The following is a 23,229-nucleotide window of genomic DNA, read 5'->3' as shown; positions in this document are numbered from 1 at the left end:
ACAGCAAAGAAACAGCACTTCTTATGCTGAATGGTATCACATACAAGACATTCACTGAAAGAGAAAAAATCCACACATCTCAATTTTGCTGACATAGATGCACACGATTATTCTGTGTTTTCAGTAGAAGAAATTGAAATGGACTGAGTTCAATGGACTCAACTTTGAAGACCCTTTTCCATTACATACTTGAGAAAGGTAGAGATGTAAACTGTGCAGTTTTAAGACTTCTGAGAGAAAATAAAACCTTTACCATTTTCCATTCAAACAGACCTCCATTACCATGTCTTTACACCCAATCTTTCTTAAGTTCCCCCATCACTATTCCTAATTGTACTCCTTCACAGTTCTAAATAACCTTTTTTAAGCTTCAAACAATAGAGACTAAATTTTCATTTGGTCATCGATTCAGTATTATTTACTAGCATGTTTACATACAGAAACTGATTGCAATGGGTGTTCCAGAATAGCTGCTGCACAAACACTCTGTATCACAATAAAAGCATGTGTAAGGAAGCACATAAATTACTGATAAGTAAAAGTACTTTTTATTCTTTCACTCTATGTCTGTAACAAGAAGTCTCCTTATCAATTTCCCTATGTACACATGAAGCAAATAATTTGCTCTTTCAGTTGTCTTAGCTCAACCACCCTTGGCTCTTCTATGAATTTCTTCAAGATCGCCCAGTATCTTTCAGGGGGTTTCTCTGTGAACAAAAGGATATTGTAATGGTGGCAGAGAACCATATATTGCATACTGCTTGCGTGATAAGATCTCTACATGCATGCAAAACACTACCAGACTCGGATTGGCCTCAGCATCTATGCTGAAACACGTGGAAGTTCACTACACATGCTTCTACCCGCAGATCTAATAAGGCTGACAGAGGAGTACTTGCAAATTCAACAAGGAATGAGAAACAGGGAAGAGTAACAAGACTGTAAATCTATGCTAGTTTCTGAAGAAGCAATGTCCCCTGCAATGCTCCAAAAATGACAACTCAGCTGCGGTTGCAGCCTGAACTCATTGAAATTTCCTACTGATTTTCAGTAAGTCCCTAATGAGGGGTTCAAAAAGTCACCAAAAGGAAAGAGGATTTCTCTAAAGGTCACACACATTCAAATGCTTCTAAACAAGTGATTATTTTCAATCCCAATCTCTTTGGTATCAACTGGAACTTTGCCTGAGAAAATGGTTTCAGGACTCTGCCCATTGATTTGTTTGTACAGTGGTACAGGAAATGTGTAAATAGATTAAAATTTATGACAAAGTGCCAAACATTTGAGAACACTGCTATACTCACTTCTGCAACATTCCCAACTACACAATTATGACTGCCAGAGCCTAACTCTACAGAAATCAGCATTAAAATCCTCTCTGAAAACAGACGCCATGCAGAATCTGATGGGCTTGCTTGCCATCATCTCAGGACCATCACACATGTTCACACATTACCAGCCTTTGCTCAGAATGAAGCCAGTCTGAAATTACATTAAGTGCCACACACCAGGCTACAGATACAATGGGTGACAGTCCAGGAGAAAGCATGTTCAATGCCTAGCTTATTTGTTCTGTTCACATTTTGGTACTCATTCCTCACTGCCATTCACAAATTATGTCTTCTGACAAGAATTTGGAGCCTTAACCTCCCACTTCATAAACATACTGCCCAGTCAGACCTAGCTAACAGATCTGAGCAGACAGCTCTTCTACCCAAAGTGAGAGTTGTTCTTGCAATTACATTAGGCTCAAAGTGAAAAAAAAAGTTCAGCTCACTACAAGACCTAAGTCTTACTGTTCACCTTTCTCACTTAAAGTTCTCCAAAACCAAGGATAGTCCTTATTCAGTTTAAACCTCCTCCCATCTATCAATTAATTTTGTTTGCTTGAGTAATGAAATATAACAAGCTATCAAAGCTGAAACAAAGAAATAAAAGCTTTCCTAAAAAGATAACATGATAGGATATTTACTTTCATCTCTGTAATACAAAATCGAGTTTTCATTTCGAGGCAATTTATGAAAGAGAAACATTATTTTTCATAGACAATTAACATTTGCAGCTCTACTACGTCTAGTCAAGTTGTCCTTATTTGCCAGAATATTCAGAATTTGCCCAGCAAAAGAAATTATCCGACTCCAGCAAAAAGAAATATTTTCTAAAATAAAGACATGCTTAAAAAGCAAGACTTGCACTACTAGCAACAGCTCTCAAACCACATGGGTAAATTTTAACATTTACATCCCTGCTAACTAGAGGCAGGCTTAAACCAAAACCACAAATATGGAGAAAGTCTGAACCCAGATCAGACTTTGATAGCTCACACCCCAACTCTTAACAATGGCTGGAAAATGCTTTTCAAAACTTCTACAATATTTGTTCCATACACAGGAAATGAGTTTAATAGTACATCTTCGGGGATTAGCTTTGTTTAGCTGTCCAAGCCTTTGATGCAAAGTCTGTAGATAGTATTGCTTTAGTTACTATACAGAAACAGACATATTTCCTGATGGGATGCCTCCCTTGCTCACATGGTCGTTCACCTTAATCCCTGCTAACTTTATAGGATGCTATACTGCACGTATTGGCTGTAAAGGAAGTGCTTTATACATGTTTCTTGGCCTTCCTCTATTCACAGCATGAAAATGGTGAAGATAAATATATTGCTGAAGCATGGGAATTGGGAAGTTGGATAAAAAGCATTACATTCTTACAGAGGAATTCTTCATTTCTAGACAACATAAAGCAGCTCCCAAGGATGAATTTACTGCTTTTCTGCTTCGGCACAGTGGGCTGTATTATGACCCTATAATCCACTGCGAGCAAGGCAGCAGCTGAGAGCCGCACTGCCCCTGGAGCTGTCTGAGAGATCACTATGATTCACTGAATCACAGTTTCCTTTTCAATTTCCCCACTGCCTCGAGGAAGGCAGCAAGCACTGCCTCTGCACTGTCCTCTTCCCAAAATGATTCTGCTCCTGAGCTGGGCTATGCTCCACCGTCTTTCCACTCATAAATAGGCAAGTAAGGAAGTAGGAGATGTGAGGAGAAATTCTTTAAGCTCTAGAAATACATATATGCGACACATGGTTTCTTTTAGCAATCTGTACAGTGGGTATGGTATGGTTAGGCAGTAGGTATGGCACATACTTGCCTCAAATGTTACAGTACGGTGTGCTGGCCAATGCAAGATGGCAAAAGGATTTTTGATGTTCCACACCCAAACGTGCACCCTGCTAGTAAGACCACCACGTGGCTTTGTTTCTCCACGAAGACTTAGTTTCTGAACAATGCAGCATTTAAATCAAGCTAAGGCAATAGCTGTTAAAATAGAAGTATCTAACACATACCTGAGACCTGAGGAACTGGAAGGGAAAGAAGTACAGGGCAACTGCTGAGAAAGTGTGATCTGTGGGCAATAGGTGGCAAAGAAAACTTTAAGTCTCCAAAGGGAGTAGGAAAAAACCCAACAACAAACACCCATATCCAACACACAGACAAAAGTACGATTTCAGCCAGACTGACCAAACTCTCCAAAACCACAGAGCTGCTAGATTAAAACCATCCTTACAATTCAATATTGAGAGAAATCATCCTTAAATACATAATAATGGGTTTTGAGATGCCATTAAATCCTCTTTAGACAGACAGAATTTGCCTGAATTCTCTTCATATTTATAAGGAGGGGGGAACAGGGAAGCTACAGGCTGGGATGTGCCTGGCTGCAAGCACACAGCTGTAGGGGTGTGCTCACTGCTGCCAGGCTAGCAGGACAATAAGTGCCTCTTCAGCACCATACATTTAACTGTACTCTCTATTGTTTAAAAGAACAAATGACATTCGAAGCAGAGAATTCTGTGGCAAAAACTAAAAAGCTTGGGACTATCCATCACTACCCATCAGTCACCATTTCTAAACATGACCGTGGGCGATACATCACTGCCAGCACCACAAGGAGGAGGGAAGAGGTGTTAATTAACCTGTAAACCTGCTCCACTTTGTGCTTCAGATAGTACAAAGGCCCACCAGAATAGGAGGCATAGTTCACCCTCATTATAAGGCTCTCTGTTACAAAGCCAATGCAAACAAAAGCCTACTGCTTTGACTCACCACTCCACTTCAGTTCATTGTAAACATTTTGACATGCATTTCACTCATGTACAAACTCTGCTGCTCTGAAGAATAACCTTCAAGAGAGGGTAACTTCATTATTCAAGCAAACACCAGAAAAAAAACGTTTCTCTCCCTGCAAAGCCTCAAGTCTAGCTGGTGCATCAGAGCTCATCTTCAGTCGAATTTTTAATGAACATTTTTCTGCACCCTTTAGCTATGTCTGTGTAGTCCATTTCACCTAGTAACAGTGGTAAAAGTCTGGCATTCTCCTCATCCTATATTATTTACCTATTATGATTTATACATATGCTAGCCATACGCTCTATCCCCACATTCCTACTAATCTTGCACTGAATTTATATGTTTTACAAAAAGCAAGGTACAGCAATAAGCAGGAAGTCTACATCAGTTGAATGCACGTGTCCTTGGACAGGCCTCCACAAGGAGTGGAGATTCAGCTCATACATCAAAGACATGTCCCTTCCACCACCTTCTAACCTTGTCCAAACTCTCGTTCAGATGAGTGGGAAGTAAAATGTCTTTTTTCTCCATATGTTAAAGCTGCTTCAATTAATACAAACTTTTTAGAATTAGACTTCTTGGGCCACTGGACTGATGAGAGCTGGACAGTTCAGAAAGGCCCCTTCCCAAAAGGATTTTAGGAAGATTACTGTAGAGCAAAAGAAGAAACAATATAAGAACGTTTTTATGCAGAGAAGGATTATATAAACTCCAAGGGGAATTGAAACATTCTTTTTCATTCTTATTTTCTTACTTTACTCGGGAAAGTAGGTAATAAATACCTGGCTTATTCATAAAAACATAGCAATGACTTAAGTGTACAGCTGGCATTGAAGTTCTTCATGAACTTTAAATTCTGTGTACCTCCACAGCCTATGTAGGTAAAAGGATAAAACCTATCCCCACTTCCCTGACGGGGAAGTGGGAAAAAGTGGGTAAAACTGTAGTTTGAATGAGAAGACAAATGAGACTAAATGAGTGGGAAGTGCTTAGCTATCTTGGGTCTCTGTAAGATTCATGTTTCAGCAACTTGAGAAAGGATATACAGCTAAAGCTAGGGTCTAGACTAGAACACATGGCTCCTGTGTCTCATTCTTAAGCAATAAATTTGGAGTTTCAGAGACCAGGTAGCACCACAGCAATGGCTATGCATCTCTGACCACCCACATCACAAACAGCTCACAACTTCACATCCAAGCCCACAGACCAGTATTCTAATCTCTGATGACTTCAAAGCCTACCTACCTTGTGATTCAGAGTGCTTAAGAAAGCTGTATTTAACCTATTACCCTATCTCCTCGAGTACAACCGTGCTGACGTCCTACCCATGAAAATCCCAACCACTAAGTAGAGACCCAAGGGGCTACACTAGTCAGCCCAGAGAGCAAAGGCACACCCTGTTATCAGAGATGCAAGGATTGCACAGTCAGCCCGTGTCTGAACACTGAGAGCTTTAACTTAGAAGGGATCTTTCTGCCATATACGCCTGTATATAAAATATGGTCCAGCACCACTTGTTAATAGATAAATCTAAGAAGTGCTGCACTAGAACATGCAGCTTCTAACAGACACAAGAGCTACCAGTAATTACTATCACAAGATAAAAATACAAACAGAAATTATTTTATGATTGAAGTAAAAAGGATTAAGGGCACAGCCCAGATATCCCATCTATACTGTCTGTACTTCTGACATGCCCATTCTCACCCCCTCCCCTTAACAACCAAGTCAACAATTTTGTTATATCCTATGCATGCGAATCCTACATTCATTTCTTTGACTGTGTCCCCAATACCAAATGAACCCTAATTTTGCCCTTTCCATCCTTTACAAAGCCTGTCTACATAAACTGAACAAACACTCCATTCTCTGCCACTTTTTTCAGGCCTTCTTTCAGAGGAAAAGTCTAGCCATTCCTTTAACCAGCCCGCCCTTGTCTTCTTTCTTATGAGCGCATTTTCACCCAGTCTGAGAGGATTGCATTTTGCTCATTCCCGTTTGATATATTTATTGTGAGACAGGATCATATGAGATTGAAGGCCCAGAAAACCCCATGCTGTGTACCTTGCATAAAATGTACTTTCTCTTACACTAGAAAAAAGCTTACATGACATATATTTTTTATAAATATATATCTATGAAATTTTGAAAGTAGGCAAAAAACATTATAATATCATAAGGCAGCAAGGAATACAAAAGAAGAAAAAAACCACAGTGAATAGAATCCTTTTTTATAAAAAAGAAAACTATGCTTAACACAAACTCCTTCATGAATTCTCTTTATACTTCCAGTGACATGAATTCACCATTCTGCTGACACTGTTGCTGACGCTACTGAAAAAGTCACTCAAGAAGACTCATTTTAAAATAAAATTTTACAAGGAGAGGAAATGGGGATTTGTAATGGAACATTTCCTTCTACTTAATCACAGCATCGTTACTGTGATGGTATAAAGCCCACTTGGTCTTTTTAATTGATTTAATGATAAAGACATAACATTTTGGGGGTAACTGCCACAAAGACACCCAGTTAAAAGAGAAAAATCTTAAATTATAGTTACCAAAAAAAAATCCCCCCCCCCCCCAATTATTTAATACCAACAAACAAGAGATTCTTGCAGTAACTCTGTGTTTCTAATACAGTTATTAATTTTTAATAGTACCTTCAGATTCCATTGACTCAAATCACACTGAGGAATTCTTAAGTATTTACAACCATCAAACAGGAACCTTTTCAGCTCTTTGCCCTTAGAATCATGACATATAAACTTTCAACTTCCATACAGAAGATATTTTTAAAATGAAGAGTGCATTTCCCAGAATAATGATGCTCTAATACCAAACAGCAGCTCAGTTATTTTGTGTGAAGAAACCAAAGCCCTTCTTACACAATTTCAAAGCAGCAGCTGTGACTTTGGAACTAGGGATTCATCCTGGCCACCTGCTTTAAAACTAGCCAAAATAAATGTAGTGGGAAGGTCCCTGTCGATAACCATGGGATGGCAGGGTAGCACAGGTTGTTTTCCGTTAGGCCTTAGGCCCTAGACATCACTAACTTCGAGGGTCTCATCTGGATGAGGACCTTGGGATCCAGCTGCATCTGAAAGCTGGATTAATTATTAAGTGCTAGACTGCAGTACTGTTACTCACAAGGAGCAAAACTTCATTGCACAGCTGAGACATATTGTTCACAGCATGCCATTCACAGTATGATGTTTTATTCCCACAGCAGATGATCCTTTTCAATCACTCGGCAAACAGAAAGTATTATGGTCTGGCTTGTAAGGTATTGTTTTCTTTAAAGAAAGGGTTTGTTTTGCTGTTGGTTTGTTTTATTAAAATATACTCAAAAACATCAGTAACAGTAATAACAGTAAATTAAAAATGGTGACTTTAAAACCTCAAACCAGCCTACTTTTTCTAGCCTTAATGAAAGCACAAACATTGCGAACACCAGTGCCCACCAATGCAACTTACTCAGTGGAACACAAGACCTTCCCAGATTCACAACCATAGCTAATGCAGCACAGTGTACCTCGAGATATTTCAGGGCCTAATCCTGCTCTGAGCAGAGTTAATGGAGAGTTAATGGACTTCAACATTTGGCCCACAAAGACTCAGTCGTTTCTAATACTCAGAGAGTGTATTTCACATTAACCTGAAAATAACTCCCTTCAGAAAACTATACTACAAAATACTACAGAAGAAAAAGAAACCTTTAATATTTAAAAACATATAAACATGTTCCTAAAAGTATATTTTAATATAAACATTGCTAAAGAGGGAGGGAAAGAAAAACAAAAAAACAAACAAAAGAAGAAATCAGGGCATTGATAAACATACTAGGTTCTTTCCACTTTCTACTCCTTTTTGTCTTGCTTTCCCCCTTTGAACACCCCTTGTATAGAGGCACATTGCAGACAAAGTAACCTACTGTAACACTAGCAGTGCTGAGGTGGAAATACGCTCTTCTCCTTACGGCCAGCAAAGGACCCACACTTTGATCTTCAAGGAAAAGCCTCTGGATGGTGCAACTCGAAAGGCTGCTGCAAGTTTATTTCTTTTTTTTTTTTTTTCTTCTTTTCCTATAAATTACTGCTCCTTTTGATGTCTATTCTTGCTCTTAAAAAAAATACACACATCAGGTTAAGATGAAAACTGCCCACACGACAAGTTTGTGTTTACAAGCTCAAGAGCAAGTTTCACTTGAACACAGGTCAATGCCACTTTAAGAAAACATCACATACCAAAAAAATCACACATGGTTAGAACACATCACGAGCAGAGAGGAATTGTGGACTCAGTCTGTGAGGCACCGAGCCAGGCTGCAAAGCCCTTTGAAGTTAGAAAAACATCCTCTGGTCAGAGCACATTTGTGAAACCGTGGGACAGGCGCTTTAAACAACATTCACTCCGAGATCACCTGCGGTGTGCCAGTGGATTGGCGCCTGTGTAACTTCAACAACGTAACCCTTTATATTCCACAAAGATCACTCACTGCAAAATCTGTCCTATCAAATAGCATACAGTCAAAAAACCGCCTGGCAAAACCTGTACCATTTCACCCTCTGTACATCACAGGCATGTGAAGTTCAGGTAAACCCTTCTGTAAGCAGAACTCGGTCACCAGAAGAAAGGCCGCTCTCCCTGGACATGGCAGCACTGGCACAGAAGGAAGGCATCACCCTGCAAGAAGGGCCACTGCAAACCAGCTGCACAAAACTTACAATGTTGTTTGGTGTGCAGCCAGGTATTACACAAAATACTCATTATTCGTCACCATCACCATGAGAAGAAAGATTCTTGGCTGTGGATGGCTAAGTCCAGGTAACACACACTTCTTTTCCACCTCCCATTTACAAACAGCTGAGACTGAACATAAGGAGACTGCTTTTTCAGCTGAGTTACTTCCCTCCGCCCAGCTCTTCGGTCAGCTATTAGCACCCAGCCCGCTGGCATCACTAAGCTATGCCAACACAATTGAAAGCCAAATGCTATCCCTGATCTGGCATGTCTCTCAGACTGGCACGCCTCTCAAAAGTCTCTGTACATATTTCTAACTGAAGGCAGAACTGGCTATCCATTCCTGATACTACTTGATATTGGAACTGATAGGCAGTAACAGCAGATTTTGACTAGACCCCGTGTCTACTGTGAGCATGGAAGAAGGAAGCCTCACCCCGTCTTTGTACAGGGCTCCTGCTGATATTAGGAGACACTCTGACTGTACAGTAGGCCAGGACTCTTTCCTTGCTTAAAACATGGCCCTAAAGGCATGACATTAGCATTTTTCTTGTCTAACCATTCTGTTGTTCTGTATTTTACGAGCTTTCCTATTTTCCCCAGTGGGGGTGAAATTCTCCTCATTTTTCGAGGAGACCAGGACTGCCAGTGTTGCCATCAGAAACACACATGAAGAGGGTCAGATTACTGTTGCAGAGCTAATAAGGGACCTCACAGTCTTTTTGCTACTCCCACAGCACATTACCCATTGTCTGGTACTCATTTACTGGCAAATCTAGGGGGCTTCCCACTACGGTGTCTTCAGTTTCTGTCTTTCCAAAATGGGGAAAATCAGAGATAGCCATAGAATTAAGGATAAATTGTTCTAGCAGAGGTTTATTCTGTGTTTAAACAGTACATGTATGTTCACTGACAAAGCACAGACAACATCTGCATGCTGCAGTCTAGGTAGTCCCTCCTGGATAACAGCAAATGTCCAAGGACATAGAGCTACTTCAACAGGCCTTACTTTTGTCTTTCATCACACAGTTCTCACAATTTTTTTTTTTCTAAATTGCATTAAAAAAAAGGAAATCAAACAGCATATCTAGAAAAGAGTGCCATAGTAAGGTTGATGACCAAAATCCAATGAAGTCTATGGAGCATCTATGAATACAATAATTCCTTTCCAAATGCTGGGGTTTTTTCATTCTTTTCTGTTACATGTCACCATGTTTTAATCCAAGAGCAACTGCCTTTCAAAGAAAAGCCCTGTACAACAGTTTAGGCAGGAAGAGATCTTATTTACTTCTTTATGCTGTGCATTAGTCCAGAGTTAAAAGATTTTGTGTGCTTCCTATTGGTCATAAATAAACGATTAAAACCAGCCTCAGAGTAGAAGGAAAAAAAAAAAAAAAAAGGGAATGAGACTGTGGTGCAATACTTTAACGAAAACGAACCAACCTAATTAGATAAAAGACACCTTCATACAATAAAAATGTGGTATTCTAATAGGTATTAAGCAGTGCTGTGGGAACAGCCTCTCTCAAAACATGCTTTTTAAACCTACCTGCAAAATTACATTGGTAATTACAAATGGGAATTTAAGTGGCAGCACAACTGGGAAAAACTTTTGTGAACCTGTCATAAAATGATCAGATAAACTGCATCTGCGGGGGAAAACACACTGCCATTCTACCAGCAATGTAGCTGCTAGATAAAAAGACTATTAGTCTCACCACTTGAACCTTCCTTCGTCTTCCACTGATGTGGCAGAGAACTCGATAGAAAACCACCGAAAGCAATGAGAAGTTTCCCCTCTATTAGAGCAGGGCTTTCGCTTCAAAACAGAACAGAGAAATATTGCAGAATTTTTCAAAATGATAAAACCAGGCTTACCTAACTGCACTGAGTTAATTAAAAATATACCTTTAAAAGTAATTTATTTATGGTATTCTGAAAAATGCCTTTTACATACGTATCCACATCAGGAACAAGACCTTGCACATAAGCTTTGCATAAATAAAAATGGCTTTAACTGAGATAACCTATGAAGTTTATCCTCAAAATAAAATTAAATATTCGAGATGGCTAAATGAGGCACAGTTTTTCCATGGGAAAAATATCAAAGTATTATTTATTTTCCTGTAAGTACTTGTTTTGAAAAGCCCTTCCTCCCCACCTGGGCTTCGGCTAAAAGCCACAATCTACATTTAAACAGTGTGTACGCTTTAGAAAACTATCAACCATCTTTTTTTAAAGCAGGAGCATATGAAATTTTTTGATCCACTTTTCATATAGAAAGTCTAGGGCTGACCATAAAGAAATAGGCAGGCTCCCAGTATAAACTTACCAGGATTACATCAAAGACCTTCCTCTAGGATCAGACGATTGATTTCTTCAATGCTTTTTAGAATTTCTTCCAGGATATTTTGGGTTATTGCCTTAGACCTTTGCTCAGCTGGAATGACAGATACTCTGTTTGCTAGACTATGATGTTCTCTCTTTATAGGGGAATTAGTGTCTGTAGTTTATACACACGTACGTTATGTGAACAGAGAGAGACTTGGAAAGTTCACAAGCAAAATTATTATTTATTGTTTCAAAATGAGTAGTTTATTACAGAAACACTGATACAGGCTTAACTGCAGCATCTTATGCAATACAGAGACTGCTTGTTACTCTGTGAGCTCAGGACTGGGGCACTCTATGCTCAGAGAAATTCCCGCTCCCCCAAACAGGCATTTGTTCTTTATATGCATTTAACACATAGGGCTTAGCTTTACAGCTACTACCTTCTTCACCTAACTCTCTTGAAACTAGAATTGTAAAAGATTTTTGCCCTAAAAGATAGGGCAATAAGAAGCAGCATAGTCCTTACCTACCACTATCAAATCTTTGGGGAATCAGACAGCAAACTATCTCCAAGGGCAATGCAACACACTACCCACCATTCTCCTTCCTCCCCCAAGACTAATCTGTCACCTCCATACTACTCATCATTCGCATCAGAGTATGGATCAAAAGATCCGAGGCTGCTCCCAAATCCCATTTCTCCTGCAAGACAGTACTTTGTTCTGTCACTTCCCTACTGAGTCTATCCCCTTATTTTATGCCTCACAGCATGTGTGGCTGCACCCCAAGATCAAACACCCATGCATGATTTTCTTTCACAGATCTTGAATCACAATGTTACACTTTAATAGGAACCTCAATATACTTAATCCCTTTAAAGCTGCCACAGTAATGCCCCCAAATGCATTAAATTCCACCCTAATCGCAAAACACAAAGTATTTCTCTGGATGGACAGTACATAGACTGTTCTGACCACATGCCAACACATCTCCGAGCTAAAGTAACATACACTGCCTGCATTTGTTAGTTTGAAGTCCAAGGATACATGGCTGAAAATTCCAGGCACTTTAAAAGTTCTCTGCTGCAAATTTTGCTCAAAACGTAACTGATCACCTCCCACATTTTAAGGGAGGATCTCACATTCTCAAGGATTCTCATTGCAAATGATACAAGAGACCGGTGCCACTGAGCCTGCACTTAAATCCAAATGCATTAAAACCAAAAGCAAGACTGGTAGATGGCACTTTTCAAGGTATAAGCAAGACACCCTTTCACAGTCACCTCAATGAGTTTCAGAGTTCCGCTGAATTTTCCGATTGAGAAGTGTTAGTGAAGAAAATTAGCAAACCATCAGAGCTTTGACAAAAAGCAGAAAAACTGCTTCCCTTAAGCCTTGTTTCACAAGTATTACATTTTATTAACAACAGCTTCAGATTTAAGGAACAACTCTTTCTCATGTACATTTGGCAGGGACCTTGGGTTGAACCAGGGAACCCCAGGGTCTTCTGTTATGCCTGCCAAGGGGTTAGTGTGGTGGGATCTTTTAGGTGTATTTTTACAGGGCTCTTCTTGGCCATTGAGGAGCTTCTCAAGCACTTGATGGCATTTCAGTCTCCTGTGGCCACAGTCTGGTCTTCTGAGGAGCAAAAGGATTTACTCCACCAAAAGTTTTATAAACTAAAACAATAGCATCATTTATTGCCCTACAATATACAATAGGCCACACCACAGAAACAAAACCAGTGGTACTCAATTTCACAGCTGCTACAGGACCTCCCAACAAGAGACTGCATCGTTCCCTTCCTCAAACTATTAGACTCTGTATGACTAAAACAGAAGTATTCCTCACCTACCATGGGCACATATTAGGTCATGCACATGTACAGGTACTAAGGAATCCGGCTGAACACTTACTTGCAAATATAAGCCTGCTGGAATGCCAACTCCCATGGCAAGCCAACAGACTGGTCCTTATTAAACAGTGACATGCGGTTACATGACAGCAGTCTATTTGGAAGACACTAACTATACGGGACTTTTCAACTCAAAAAAGGATGTCTCACACGTTCAGAAGTGTCATCGCTATTCTGCAAATAACAAGACAAAATATGTGCCATATTGCTCTGATGACAATAAATCCACAAGTTTACAAAAAGCAAATGCACTGTACGGCTGTACCCCTTGCAGAGAGACCAGGATAGCAATAGTTGAACCTACACAAGTCATTTCCCCTCTCTCTTAGATTACGCAGTAGTAAAAACATCTGCGCCAGCACAGCCCTTTCACCACAGCTAACACCACTGGCGTTCCACCACTGCAAGACAAATGTCATGAGATATTCCAACACAAACATGCTTTGCTGGCTCAGAAATCAGACACAATGAAGATTTTGCATTTGGAACTTGGTTAATAATTCTTGAATGGAATACAGTCCAACTCAGTCTCCCATAGCTGTAGTTACTCTGTAGGAGTAAATACAAGCTTAGTTTTGCTGCCAATGTTGGCAGATATGACTAAATAAATTCACAGAGAAAGTCTATTTGACCATTTCTTCACATTAATTTTTTTGAACTAAAAACTATACTTCATTTTCCATGAAAAGATATCTATAAATATCACATAGTATGAAAACTCCCACGTATTCAGAGTAACTAGTATATTAACTAGAAAAGTGTTTCAGTTACAGAAAAATACTTCAAGTATTTTATACATTTCAACATCTACCATTTACTTTCCAAACAGGTTTTGATGCTGACATTCACGAAGCAAAATCCATCCACAAGGGTTTCTGTAAAGGCCAACATCTGCAGCACAGGGAGCAATGTTCCATTTTGATTTAAATATCATCACCGAACAATTATTTCCCCAACTTTGGAAAAACTAACTCTTAGAAAGTTTCAATACTCAAGAGACTTCTCTTTCCTCTGTTCATAACTCAATTCAAAAGAAACTATAAAAGTCAACCAAGATCTTCTTCTGAAGGGTGCCTGCAAATAGGCACTTACCAAGCTTCTCCTGGGTCTTATTACAGATCTCACAAAACCTACAGAAAACCATTCTGTTAATGAATGCTGCTGTAAAGAACATTCCCATATGTCGACAATCATGTGCTACAAATTTCCCATTTTTGTTATAACCAAAGTTTTAGTGTAAAGTCTGGACTACATTATTTACATTTAAGTCATTAAAGAATATAACATACTGTTGTTACTTTTCATCCCAATTTACAGAAGAATACGTACTCCATAACCAGGGCCTTCTCATTCTGAAAAACTAAGGTTTCACTAAGCCAAGAGGGACTATCAGTAGCCCAGGAGACATAACTTGTATCACTTAGATGAGGACTTCATCCAGCTACTACACAGAATATGCTTCTTTCTTACAAACATAAACCTAAGTAACTCCACTTCAGAGGGGGCAAGAGAGAGAGGGTTGTTAGAGATCAAAAAAAGTTACTTTAACAAGATTGTTTGCAGAAACTTCATGGGCCATTCAGCTTTCCAATCAACATGCCAAATTAAAAGTGCACCACATTAAATCTGAAACACCTATAAAACAAGCCCTGATGAAATACAGACTGTCTTCCATCCACCTCTTCCATATGGCTCAAGCAAAGTCAACTTTTAATTTCATAACACAAAATATTTAATTTATGCTTTTCTTCATATGTCAATTTAACCTCCGGCACATAGCTTTGAAACCATGTAAGGATGCCTAACACTTTCCATATGGCAACTGAATTGTGGCTTTTAATTGCACCAACTGGTATCATTCAAGGATAATTCCCTTGGAATCCAGCTTTCTGCTACAGTATTGGCCAATTCACTAATCTCATCACCATGGCACTAATACTTTCAGAGACTCTTTGATTGTTAATATTCATATTATAATTTTCCCAAACCAGAGCTGTCAAGATATACTATGTGCACCACTAATTAAATTATCTTGGTTTGTTGGCACCAAATTTCAACACTAAATAAGATTCTGCTTCTCTCTCTTTCAATACAAAGTTTGGCAATTTTATTTTAAATGCCATACACAATATTTTGTGTATCAAAATATTTTTTTAGTCATACCAATATCTATCACTGCCAAGTCTGTTATTTCTTTTAATCCTCAGAGTCAATACAAATAATTATCTATACAATACTGACATCAATGTACTTGAAAATATTTCAGTTTAAAAGATCCCTGCAGGCAGTCACACAAAATAGCACCCAAAGAAATTTTAATTGCTCTTCTCACCGTATCAGTAAGGCGGCAGTCTTTCAAATGTCATTCTACCCATGAGATGACCCCAAAGTAGTGCTACAATTAAATCTTCCACTTCAACAGCCTTTAGGCCATAGTATATACATACCACTAAAAAAGTCTCTTTTCTGTTTATTATTTTCATTATGGATGAACGACCTACCCAGCTGTGTCTTCCATAAGGCTACGTATTTTTATATGCACACACACACACACATGCTATTTAACAGTGGGGGATTGGGAAGGGCTTTTTTTTTTTTTTAAATTTAAGAAAGATCGTGCTAGAGGAGCAGTGAAGTTGACACTGGCGTAGCCTCCTCTCAGTCATGCAAGGAATGCCCATTAATGTCACTGGCAGTTACAGGCACAGAACAAATGGAGAACAAGCCCCACCTCTGAAGCAGTGATGTGCCTCAGCATTTCATACGGTATTACTCCCAGACCAGATACTCAACTCTAATTAATATCAATTAAGGTTGAACATGAGGATCACTGGCACCAAAGAGCCCAGCAGAAGTGGTAAGCTAAAGTTTTTTCTATTATGCCTAAAATGATTACTTATAACTTGGTTCACTGTGAGCTGGTTTGAAATTTAATTAAAAATACAAGATTTTTTTCCAATCCCAAGCACAGATCTCAATGAGATGCACAAAAAACTAGTAAAATTTCTTATGGCTTTGAAGATAAAAGTAAATTGAACTAAGCAAATGTCATATTTAATATCGCCCTCTAGCATGGAACTACTTCTCAGTTAAATAAATAAATACATGAATATTTGCAAACAATGTTGATCTCCAAAAATATTTTGTAAAAGTAAACACACTGAATAAATCTAAACTTAAGAATTATACAGGATAATCCACAGTGTCAGAAAACCTTTCTGGGCACAAGTTAACTCATTCGTAAAGCAGCAAAAGAAGCGTATTCAGTTGCTCTAACAGATTTACAGCCCCAGTGGTTTCAATTAGCTTTGAAACTAGAAGACGACTCTGGACCTCATACTTTTCACGGATGCAACAGAATTCCTTTTTTCTTTAATTCTACATGATGTGGAAGGCTGCAACCCAGCCCTCAGCCTCCACAGTAATTAAAACATTTAGAGCAGAGCAGCCCCTGCTGGGCGGGTGGCAATGGTTTAATGAGATCAGAGCTCTTAGGCAGATCAGAAAGCTGTACACACACCAGAAGTGCATATTTCAGATACACTCCTCTTCCCCTGGCTCATGCAGTCACCCAACAATTTACTATGAGATCCTCTCAGATGACTGATGCATCTGGCAATAGCTGGACTCTGATTACTGTTCTTCCAGTGAAATGGAGGGGGGAAAACACAGATGGACGGGACACTACATGGATGACACGCCAGATGATGGAAGTCTACTCTAACCAAGAAGCTCTCAAACCTTCAATTCAGGAAGAAAAAAGGTGTATCCTTGAACCCTCCTTGTGTCAAACACCCCTTTTATGAACTAACATAAACACCTTCCCTCCACAACTATTGGAAATCCAATCATTCTAGAGAGGAGCATAAATGAAATTTTATTGCTTTCCTGTATAAGTCACTCATTCCTCTTGTAAAATGCTACATGAATCCCCCTGAACTTCAGTGTCATCTCCCCTGGATCACTAAGTTTATCAAAACAATTCAGTGTCCCTGTTCTTGAGGAAAACAGTCCTCCAATCACAACCAAGACAGAATTTTTGGCTTATATAGAGCAATCTAAGTCAAATTTCACTATTGCATTCAAGTTCTAATCAAAACTATTCAAATCTTTGAAGCTTCAGACTTGGAAGCAACTGAACGCTCTCCTCTCCCATCAACAGGTCTTTGGAATTACACTGGATTTCACCAAATACGGCCCTACATAGTAATGAAACCACCATCAACAAAACTCTGGTTAAGAATTCCTAGGAGGAAAATTATTTCTAGGACCATTATTTTTTTTTTTTAAACTCAACTGTATGTTTCTCTGAAGGCAGATATTTTCATCAGTGTTTGAGCTAACTCTTTCTGCCATAAATCACAAATGCAGCAATTAGGACCTTGAAATAGGTGGGGAAAAAACTCACGGGAAAAAACATGTTTTAATGAGAAGCCAAAGTTTCAGGTGTGACACAATAAAACTACCATTCCACAAAACCTTGCAAACTAATTCAACATTTCACAAGGAATTTTGAAGGAGAAGAGTCCTTGGTCAATTCAAGTGCAACACTACCACATTATTGGGGAATACACAACTGTCCTGCCCAATCCCATGTGACTAACCATTAGTTGAAGGGACTAGTATTTCTAATCTTGAGGTGAATGAAGAGCCAAGAGGTTAGGCTACAATTCGCTTTGTATCTTGGTATAATTATACAAAAGATCAAAGAGATCTCTGAAGAGAAACAGTCGTGCAATGTCAGTTATGAAGTCAATAGCTGTGACTCCATAATCCTTGTCAAAAAGACTGTACATATGGCACATCTGGTTCCAATGTAGGATTAGAAATGCATCCTTCCATATTACCAAAAGTTCGTATTTTAAAAGAACTTTAATGTAGCTGTCACAGTGTGTCTGTGACAGCATGACAATTAAACTAAATCAATTAGCAGGCTATATATGCATGCAGATACTAGTAAATATATTAGGTAATAAATTGCGAATATTTTCAAACATTCAGAAACAGCTCTATCAGGATGACAGTAAAAAGCCTCACGGGAACAGTGCTTTTAAACATACTTAAACCTATTTACAGTTTTATAATGTACTAAAACTGTAGACTAATTTTTTGTTAATGGCTTGCTAATTGCTGAGCTATCATGAGGAGCACACCTTGAGTAAGAAGACAAATGCTGTTCTACTGTCATTCCAGCTGAGCAGACCTCATTGAAGAGTTTTGTGAATACCAAAGTATCTTTGACAAAAGATTTTTTTTCTTCTTTTCAGAAAGCAAACTGTCTTTGAGGAAGGAAATACAATTCACAAAGCTAAAGTCAAGACTTTTTGAGCTTTAACTCTTGTATTTTAAACCTATGCTTAGTTTGGTTCTTTCCTAGAAAGGTAGAACATATCTAAAAAGCTTGACTCCCAAAAATGTGGATAATGAAAAATAATTAGAAGCACATGGTTTTACTCTTTGCATCTGCATTGTACATGTATGTACCATTATTAGCGAGAACTTCTTTGGACACATTGCCTCCAAGTAAAGCACAACAGAAATCACTTCAACCAACCATACCTGCAAGTTGAATGTGGTTATGCTCATCAAATACAAACACTGACATCACCATCTTACCCCCTTCACCTTACTTCCAGTGACTCCCAAACAATTTATCCTCCTCTAAATACAATACTGGTGGAATCTAAAAAGTCATCGTTAGCTTTTCCCATACTACACATCTTTTACACACTTTAACACCCCACCTAAAATGAAGTATTCTCCACTTGCAAGTTAATTTTTCCTGAGACATGAGAAGTCCAGACTTCTGACAATAAAACTGGTGGCTAACAAAGAGAAGAGCCTGCAGGAGGTTTGGTGGCCCTCCTCTGCTTGTGCTTTCAGAGCCACATTCCTTGCTGGGAAGCAGATTCCAATCTCCCCATCTCTCAGGTTACTTTTCCACTGATGAAGCTTTCAGGGCTTGATCCAAGGCTCACGGAAGTCAATAGGAGTCTTTCAGTAAACATCAGTAAGCTCTGGATCATACCCTGAAACTCTATGAGGACCATATTTAAGAATTGTTAAGTTTGTTTACCTCCCATCATGCCTTTTTGTTTAAAGAGACAACACAGGGGGGAAAAAAAAGCAACTTAAGACATTTCCTCCAGGCCAGCTTTACACGGGCAGACTGGAGGAAAGAGAAAGGGTGGAAAGCGACCAGTGTGGTAACAGCCAGGACAAATGACATGTGCAGTAACTCTTAGGGAGAAAGTCAGCCACACATTATTAGCAAAGAGCTAATAAATAACAATACACTCTTCGGGGACTTCTCCTTTCTTGAATTCCTCTGCCAAAATGTCACAGACAAACTTGTGCACCAGTCAGGGTTCACAAGCTTGCGCACACTGGCAGGGTGCTGGGCTTTTCCCTCAGATTCTCTGTTCCTGCTTGTGAAGGATTTTGTTCTCATCGTACTGCCCAGTCACCAGCCGACAGGTCCCCTTACTCCTCCGGCTTTTGTACCAGTACCAAGTTTGCAGCTCCTAACTTCATCAAAGGACTGAAGGAAACCACCCACGGGGCAGCCCCTTGGAGCAGCATTAGGGCAAAGAAAAGCCTGCCTTTGCACAATCGACCCTTGGGAGGGAGAGAGGGATGTAGAAAGCGCTTTTGGTTCTCCCTGTTGCAAAAAGAAGGGGCGGGGGCGGGCAGCGAGGAGCCTGACATACCCTGGCGCTGGAGAGCCTGCACACAGTCCGGTGCTGGCAGCCTTGCTGGAGTCCCGAGCTGCTGCCTCCGCTGCTGCTGCCCCCGGAGTATTTCTGCTTCACCATCCAGTCCTCCAGCCCTCTGCGAGCCAGAGAGGCGTTCACCGCAAAACTATCACCTAGAAAAGAGAAGACAATGCCGCCGCTGAGCCGCCCGCAGAGCCCGCCCGGCCCCGGCGGCCACCCCGCGGCCACCCCCGCGGCCACCCCCGCGGCCGGGGCGGGCACGCAGCGCGCAAACCGCGGCGGAAAGTTGGGGGGAGAGGGCAGGGGGACGGGGGCAGCCACCCGGACCGGGGAAGGCGTTCAAAGTTACTAGCAGCAAGGAGCCATCCCTACCTTCTGGACTTTCTCTGGGTTTACAAACGGCAGCTAGGCAGATCCGGAGGAGAGTGTGTGGGGGAAATAATAAAGAAAGATCATTAGACACCAGTATAAAATCATAGCCAACAAACCGAGTAAATCAGAACAAGGGGAAGGGGTTGAAGAAGTAGCAAGTGAAAGGAACTAACCATGTTTCGAGTGAAGTTTCCCCATCTCTCCGCATTGAGCTGCAGTTACGATTCATTTGACTGTTTTCAGTAGGGTCAGGTTCGCTTGTTGTTATTTCTGCAGACACATAAAATCCCAGCGTGTTTAGAAATCCATGTGCTTCGCTTCTCCCTTCTAACGCACAAGCGAGATCAAATCTTAGTTCCTCTCCTGCAGCACGGTCCGGCGTCCCCCTCTCCGCTCCAGCCTTCCTCCTCTCTCCTCTCTTTCCCAAAGACAGAGGCGGTTACAAAAGACCTTACTTCACCCACCGGGGAACATGATTGACACCTCATTGAGATTAGACCACTTGCAGGCAGCCTCCGCCTTCCCATTGGGCCGCGGCGGCAGATAAAAGGGGCGAGTGAGCCTTTTGGAGGCTCCAAAAAAAAAAAAAAAAAAAAAAAAAAAGGAAAGAAAGAAAAAAAGAAAAAGGAGCAGCCGGGGCGCGTTTCACTTCCAGCCAGGCACGGGCAGCGGGGCCGGCCCCGCTCCGCTCCCCGCGCAGCGCCGGGCAGACAATGCGCCGCGCTGCCCCCGCCGCCCCGGCCCGGCCCCGGCCCCCGCCCGCCCGCGGAGCCCCGCGCTGCCGCCGCCTCCTGCCCTGGCCCGGCCCGGCCGGGGGCTCCCGGGGCCGCCCCGCCGAGCAGCGCCGCCCTCCGCAGGGCTGCGCGGGCCCCCGCGGGCAGCCGGCGCTGCGGGGTGCCGCTCTGCGCGGCCGCGGGGGCCGGCCCCTGTGTTGGCAGGAAAAGCAGCTTTTCCACATGGGCCGAAGGGTCGGTCGGTCTCTCTGTCTGCCTGCCCCCTCCCTCCCCGGCGCGGCTCTGTCCCGGCCGCTCGGCCGCCCCCGAAGGACGCAGGAGGGTCCGGCCGCAGGACGCCCCGCACGCCCTGGGGGGTATTCGCAGCACACCCCCCCCGCCCCGGTACTGGGCTGCGGTGCGGCAGCGCCCCGAGTCCCTGGCTCCCCGCGGAGCAGCGCCGTGGCTGCGCAGGGAGGCAGCACGTCTGGAAAAGCGGTTGTTCTGCTGCCTCAGCCCTGCGAGCTGTTTTTCACGGGCATCTCCGCGCACACAAGTGGTCCTGCTGAAGTCCCTGTTCGTGCCAAAATGCAGTTTGCAGGGTCTGAGCTGGAACCCTTTCTCAGTGATTCAAAATGTTGGCAGCAGGAGGACAACGTCTAAAGTCTATCAGCTTTTTAAAATTCTTATTAATTGAGTAGATGAGATTTAAAAAGAATCTCACCTTCTCCAGTTTACAACTTACATATAGAATAAACTAGAAGGAAACTTGCTGTTTCATAAAGACAATTCTCACAGTCATTAAAAATTTGTTTCCTTCCTCTGCCCGGTCATTAGTTTTCTGTTTATGAAAATCACATCTCCCTTGAGATCCTTGTAGTTCAACTAGGAGAGATAAAAGGGAGTGCATAGTAGATTCAGAACAAGAAAAAATGAAGGCTTCTGAGAATTTTCCTCAAGAAACTACTAGTCAAACTATGTAGGGATTGACCCAGATGGGCCTGGTCCAAAAACTTCAAGGCCATATCTGTGCTTTCAAATCCATACGTTTCAAGCACAGGGAGGAAGGAGTTAGAATTGGGAGCTCATCTGAAAGAAAGATTCAAAGCATATGTAGTAACACTTCTGCAGGGAATTGGGATGGGGAGAGGAGGGTCAGGCTTGGAGCTCATTTTTAGAAGGAATTCCAAAGCACATGGATGTGGTGAAGGTCTGGTATGAAATGACTGCGCAGCACAGCCAGTGGAAAGCCATTAAATGAACCATTTAAAGCCAAATTGTTCTTTGGATGACTGCAAAGTCATTTCTCACATTATTTCAACTATTTATCTGTCTAGCAAAGAAAACACTTGCGTTGTGAAATGCAGCCATTGCCACAGCATCAATTACTTGTCAAATAGCTAATAACATGCATCTTCTGTGAATCTTTTTTTTATGTATTTTAATAATTTATTTGGCCCATTTTCTATATTCTGTATTTAAAGTGACATATTTGTTCCTTTGAGGATTGACTCTTGTTTTGGGGAGAAGAAAGAGATAAAGAAAATTATTTAGATGAAGCAGACTCCTTGGGGCATGGGCCTCACCTAGACTGTGAAAACTTGTAAAAACTCTCTGATGCATATTAAGAAATTTGAAAATTGTAATACCAATTTTATTTTCTCTCCTCAGCCTGGCACACACTCGAGTACTCTCTTTTAACTTCATCAGCAAATGTTTTATTTGGGGTATCACTTATCCTCACCATTTACGAGAAATAGAGAACACCTTAGTGGATGTGCCCCCCAAATGGTACGATTTATTAATTTATTTTGTGAAATGGTGCCTCCATCATTCAGCTCTTGGGAACAAAATGAGGCCTTAGAAATGTCATGAGTTCAGCAGGTCTGAACAAGCGACTGGGGGAAGGAGCCCTCGCTTTCACAGCAATTACAGAGGTCCACTTGTGTCCCAGTTATGGAGAGGAAGGGACTTGCATTTGTGTGCAGTACTGCTTTCACATACGCGACATTTGTTAGCATTTAAAGCGAGCCCTTGTAATTACAGTCAGTGACGTACCCTGCAAGACCAAGGTTTTCACAGGAGACCAAATCTGACAAAAGAATCCCGAATGTCGGTAACTGGCTCTGCAGACAGTGGGATTCATGATTGCAATGCTTGGGCACGGAGAAAGTTTTATCTACTCTTAAAGGGCCAAATCTTGAGATTCTTAGCATGTTTTTGCTCAGACAAATTCCAGTTGATTTCAGGAGGATTTAGAATAGTATAACAACTAAACAGGGACCTCAGGATTTGACTCAGTAG

General features: G+C 41.1%; 1 protein-coding gene across 1 annotated transcript in view; it reads right to left on the bottom strand.

Moving 5' to 3' along the window:
* Positions 1-20,922, bottom strand: part of NKD1 (NKD inhibitor of WNT signaling pathway 1) — a 114,647-nt gene extending 93,725 nt beyond the window's left edge. The window contains exons 1-3 of the mRNA XM_074839804.1: positions 20,386-20,922; positions 20,213-20,245; positions 19,835-19,992 (exon numbers count right to left, since the gene is read on the bottom strand). Of these exons, the coding sequence (XP_074695905.1) occupies positions 19,835-19,992; positions 20,213-20,245; positions 20,386-20,410 (216 nt within the window). The 5' untranslated portion in view covers positions 20,411-20,922. The remainder of the gene's footprint in view (positions 1-19,834; positions 19,993-20,212; positions 20,246-20,385) is intronic.
* Between the last annotated feature and the right edge of the window lie 2,307 nt (positions 20,923-23,229).

Source organism: Strix aluco, chromosome 14 (assembly GCF_031877795.1).
Source record: "Strix aluco isolate bStrAlu1 chromosome 14, bStrAlu1.hap1, whole genome shotgun sequence".
Classification (NCBI taxonomy): Eukaryota; Metazoa; Chordata; class Aves; order Strigiformes; family Strigidae; genus Strix; species Strix aluco.
The sequence above is the reverse complement of the archived record's forward strand: the minus strand, read 5'-3'. Positions and strand labels throughout refer to the sequence as shown.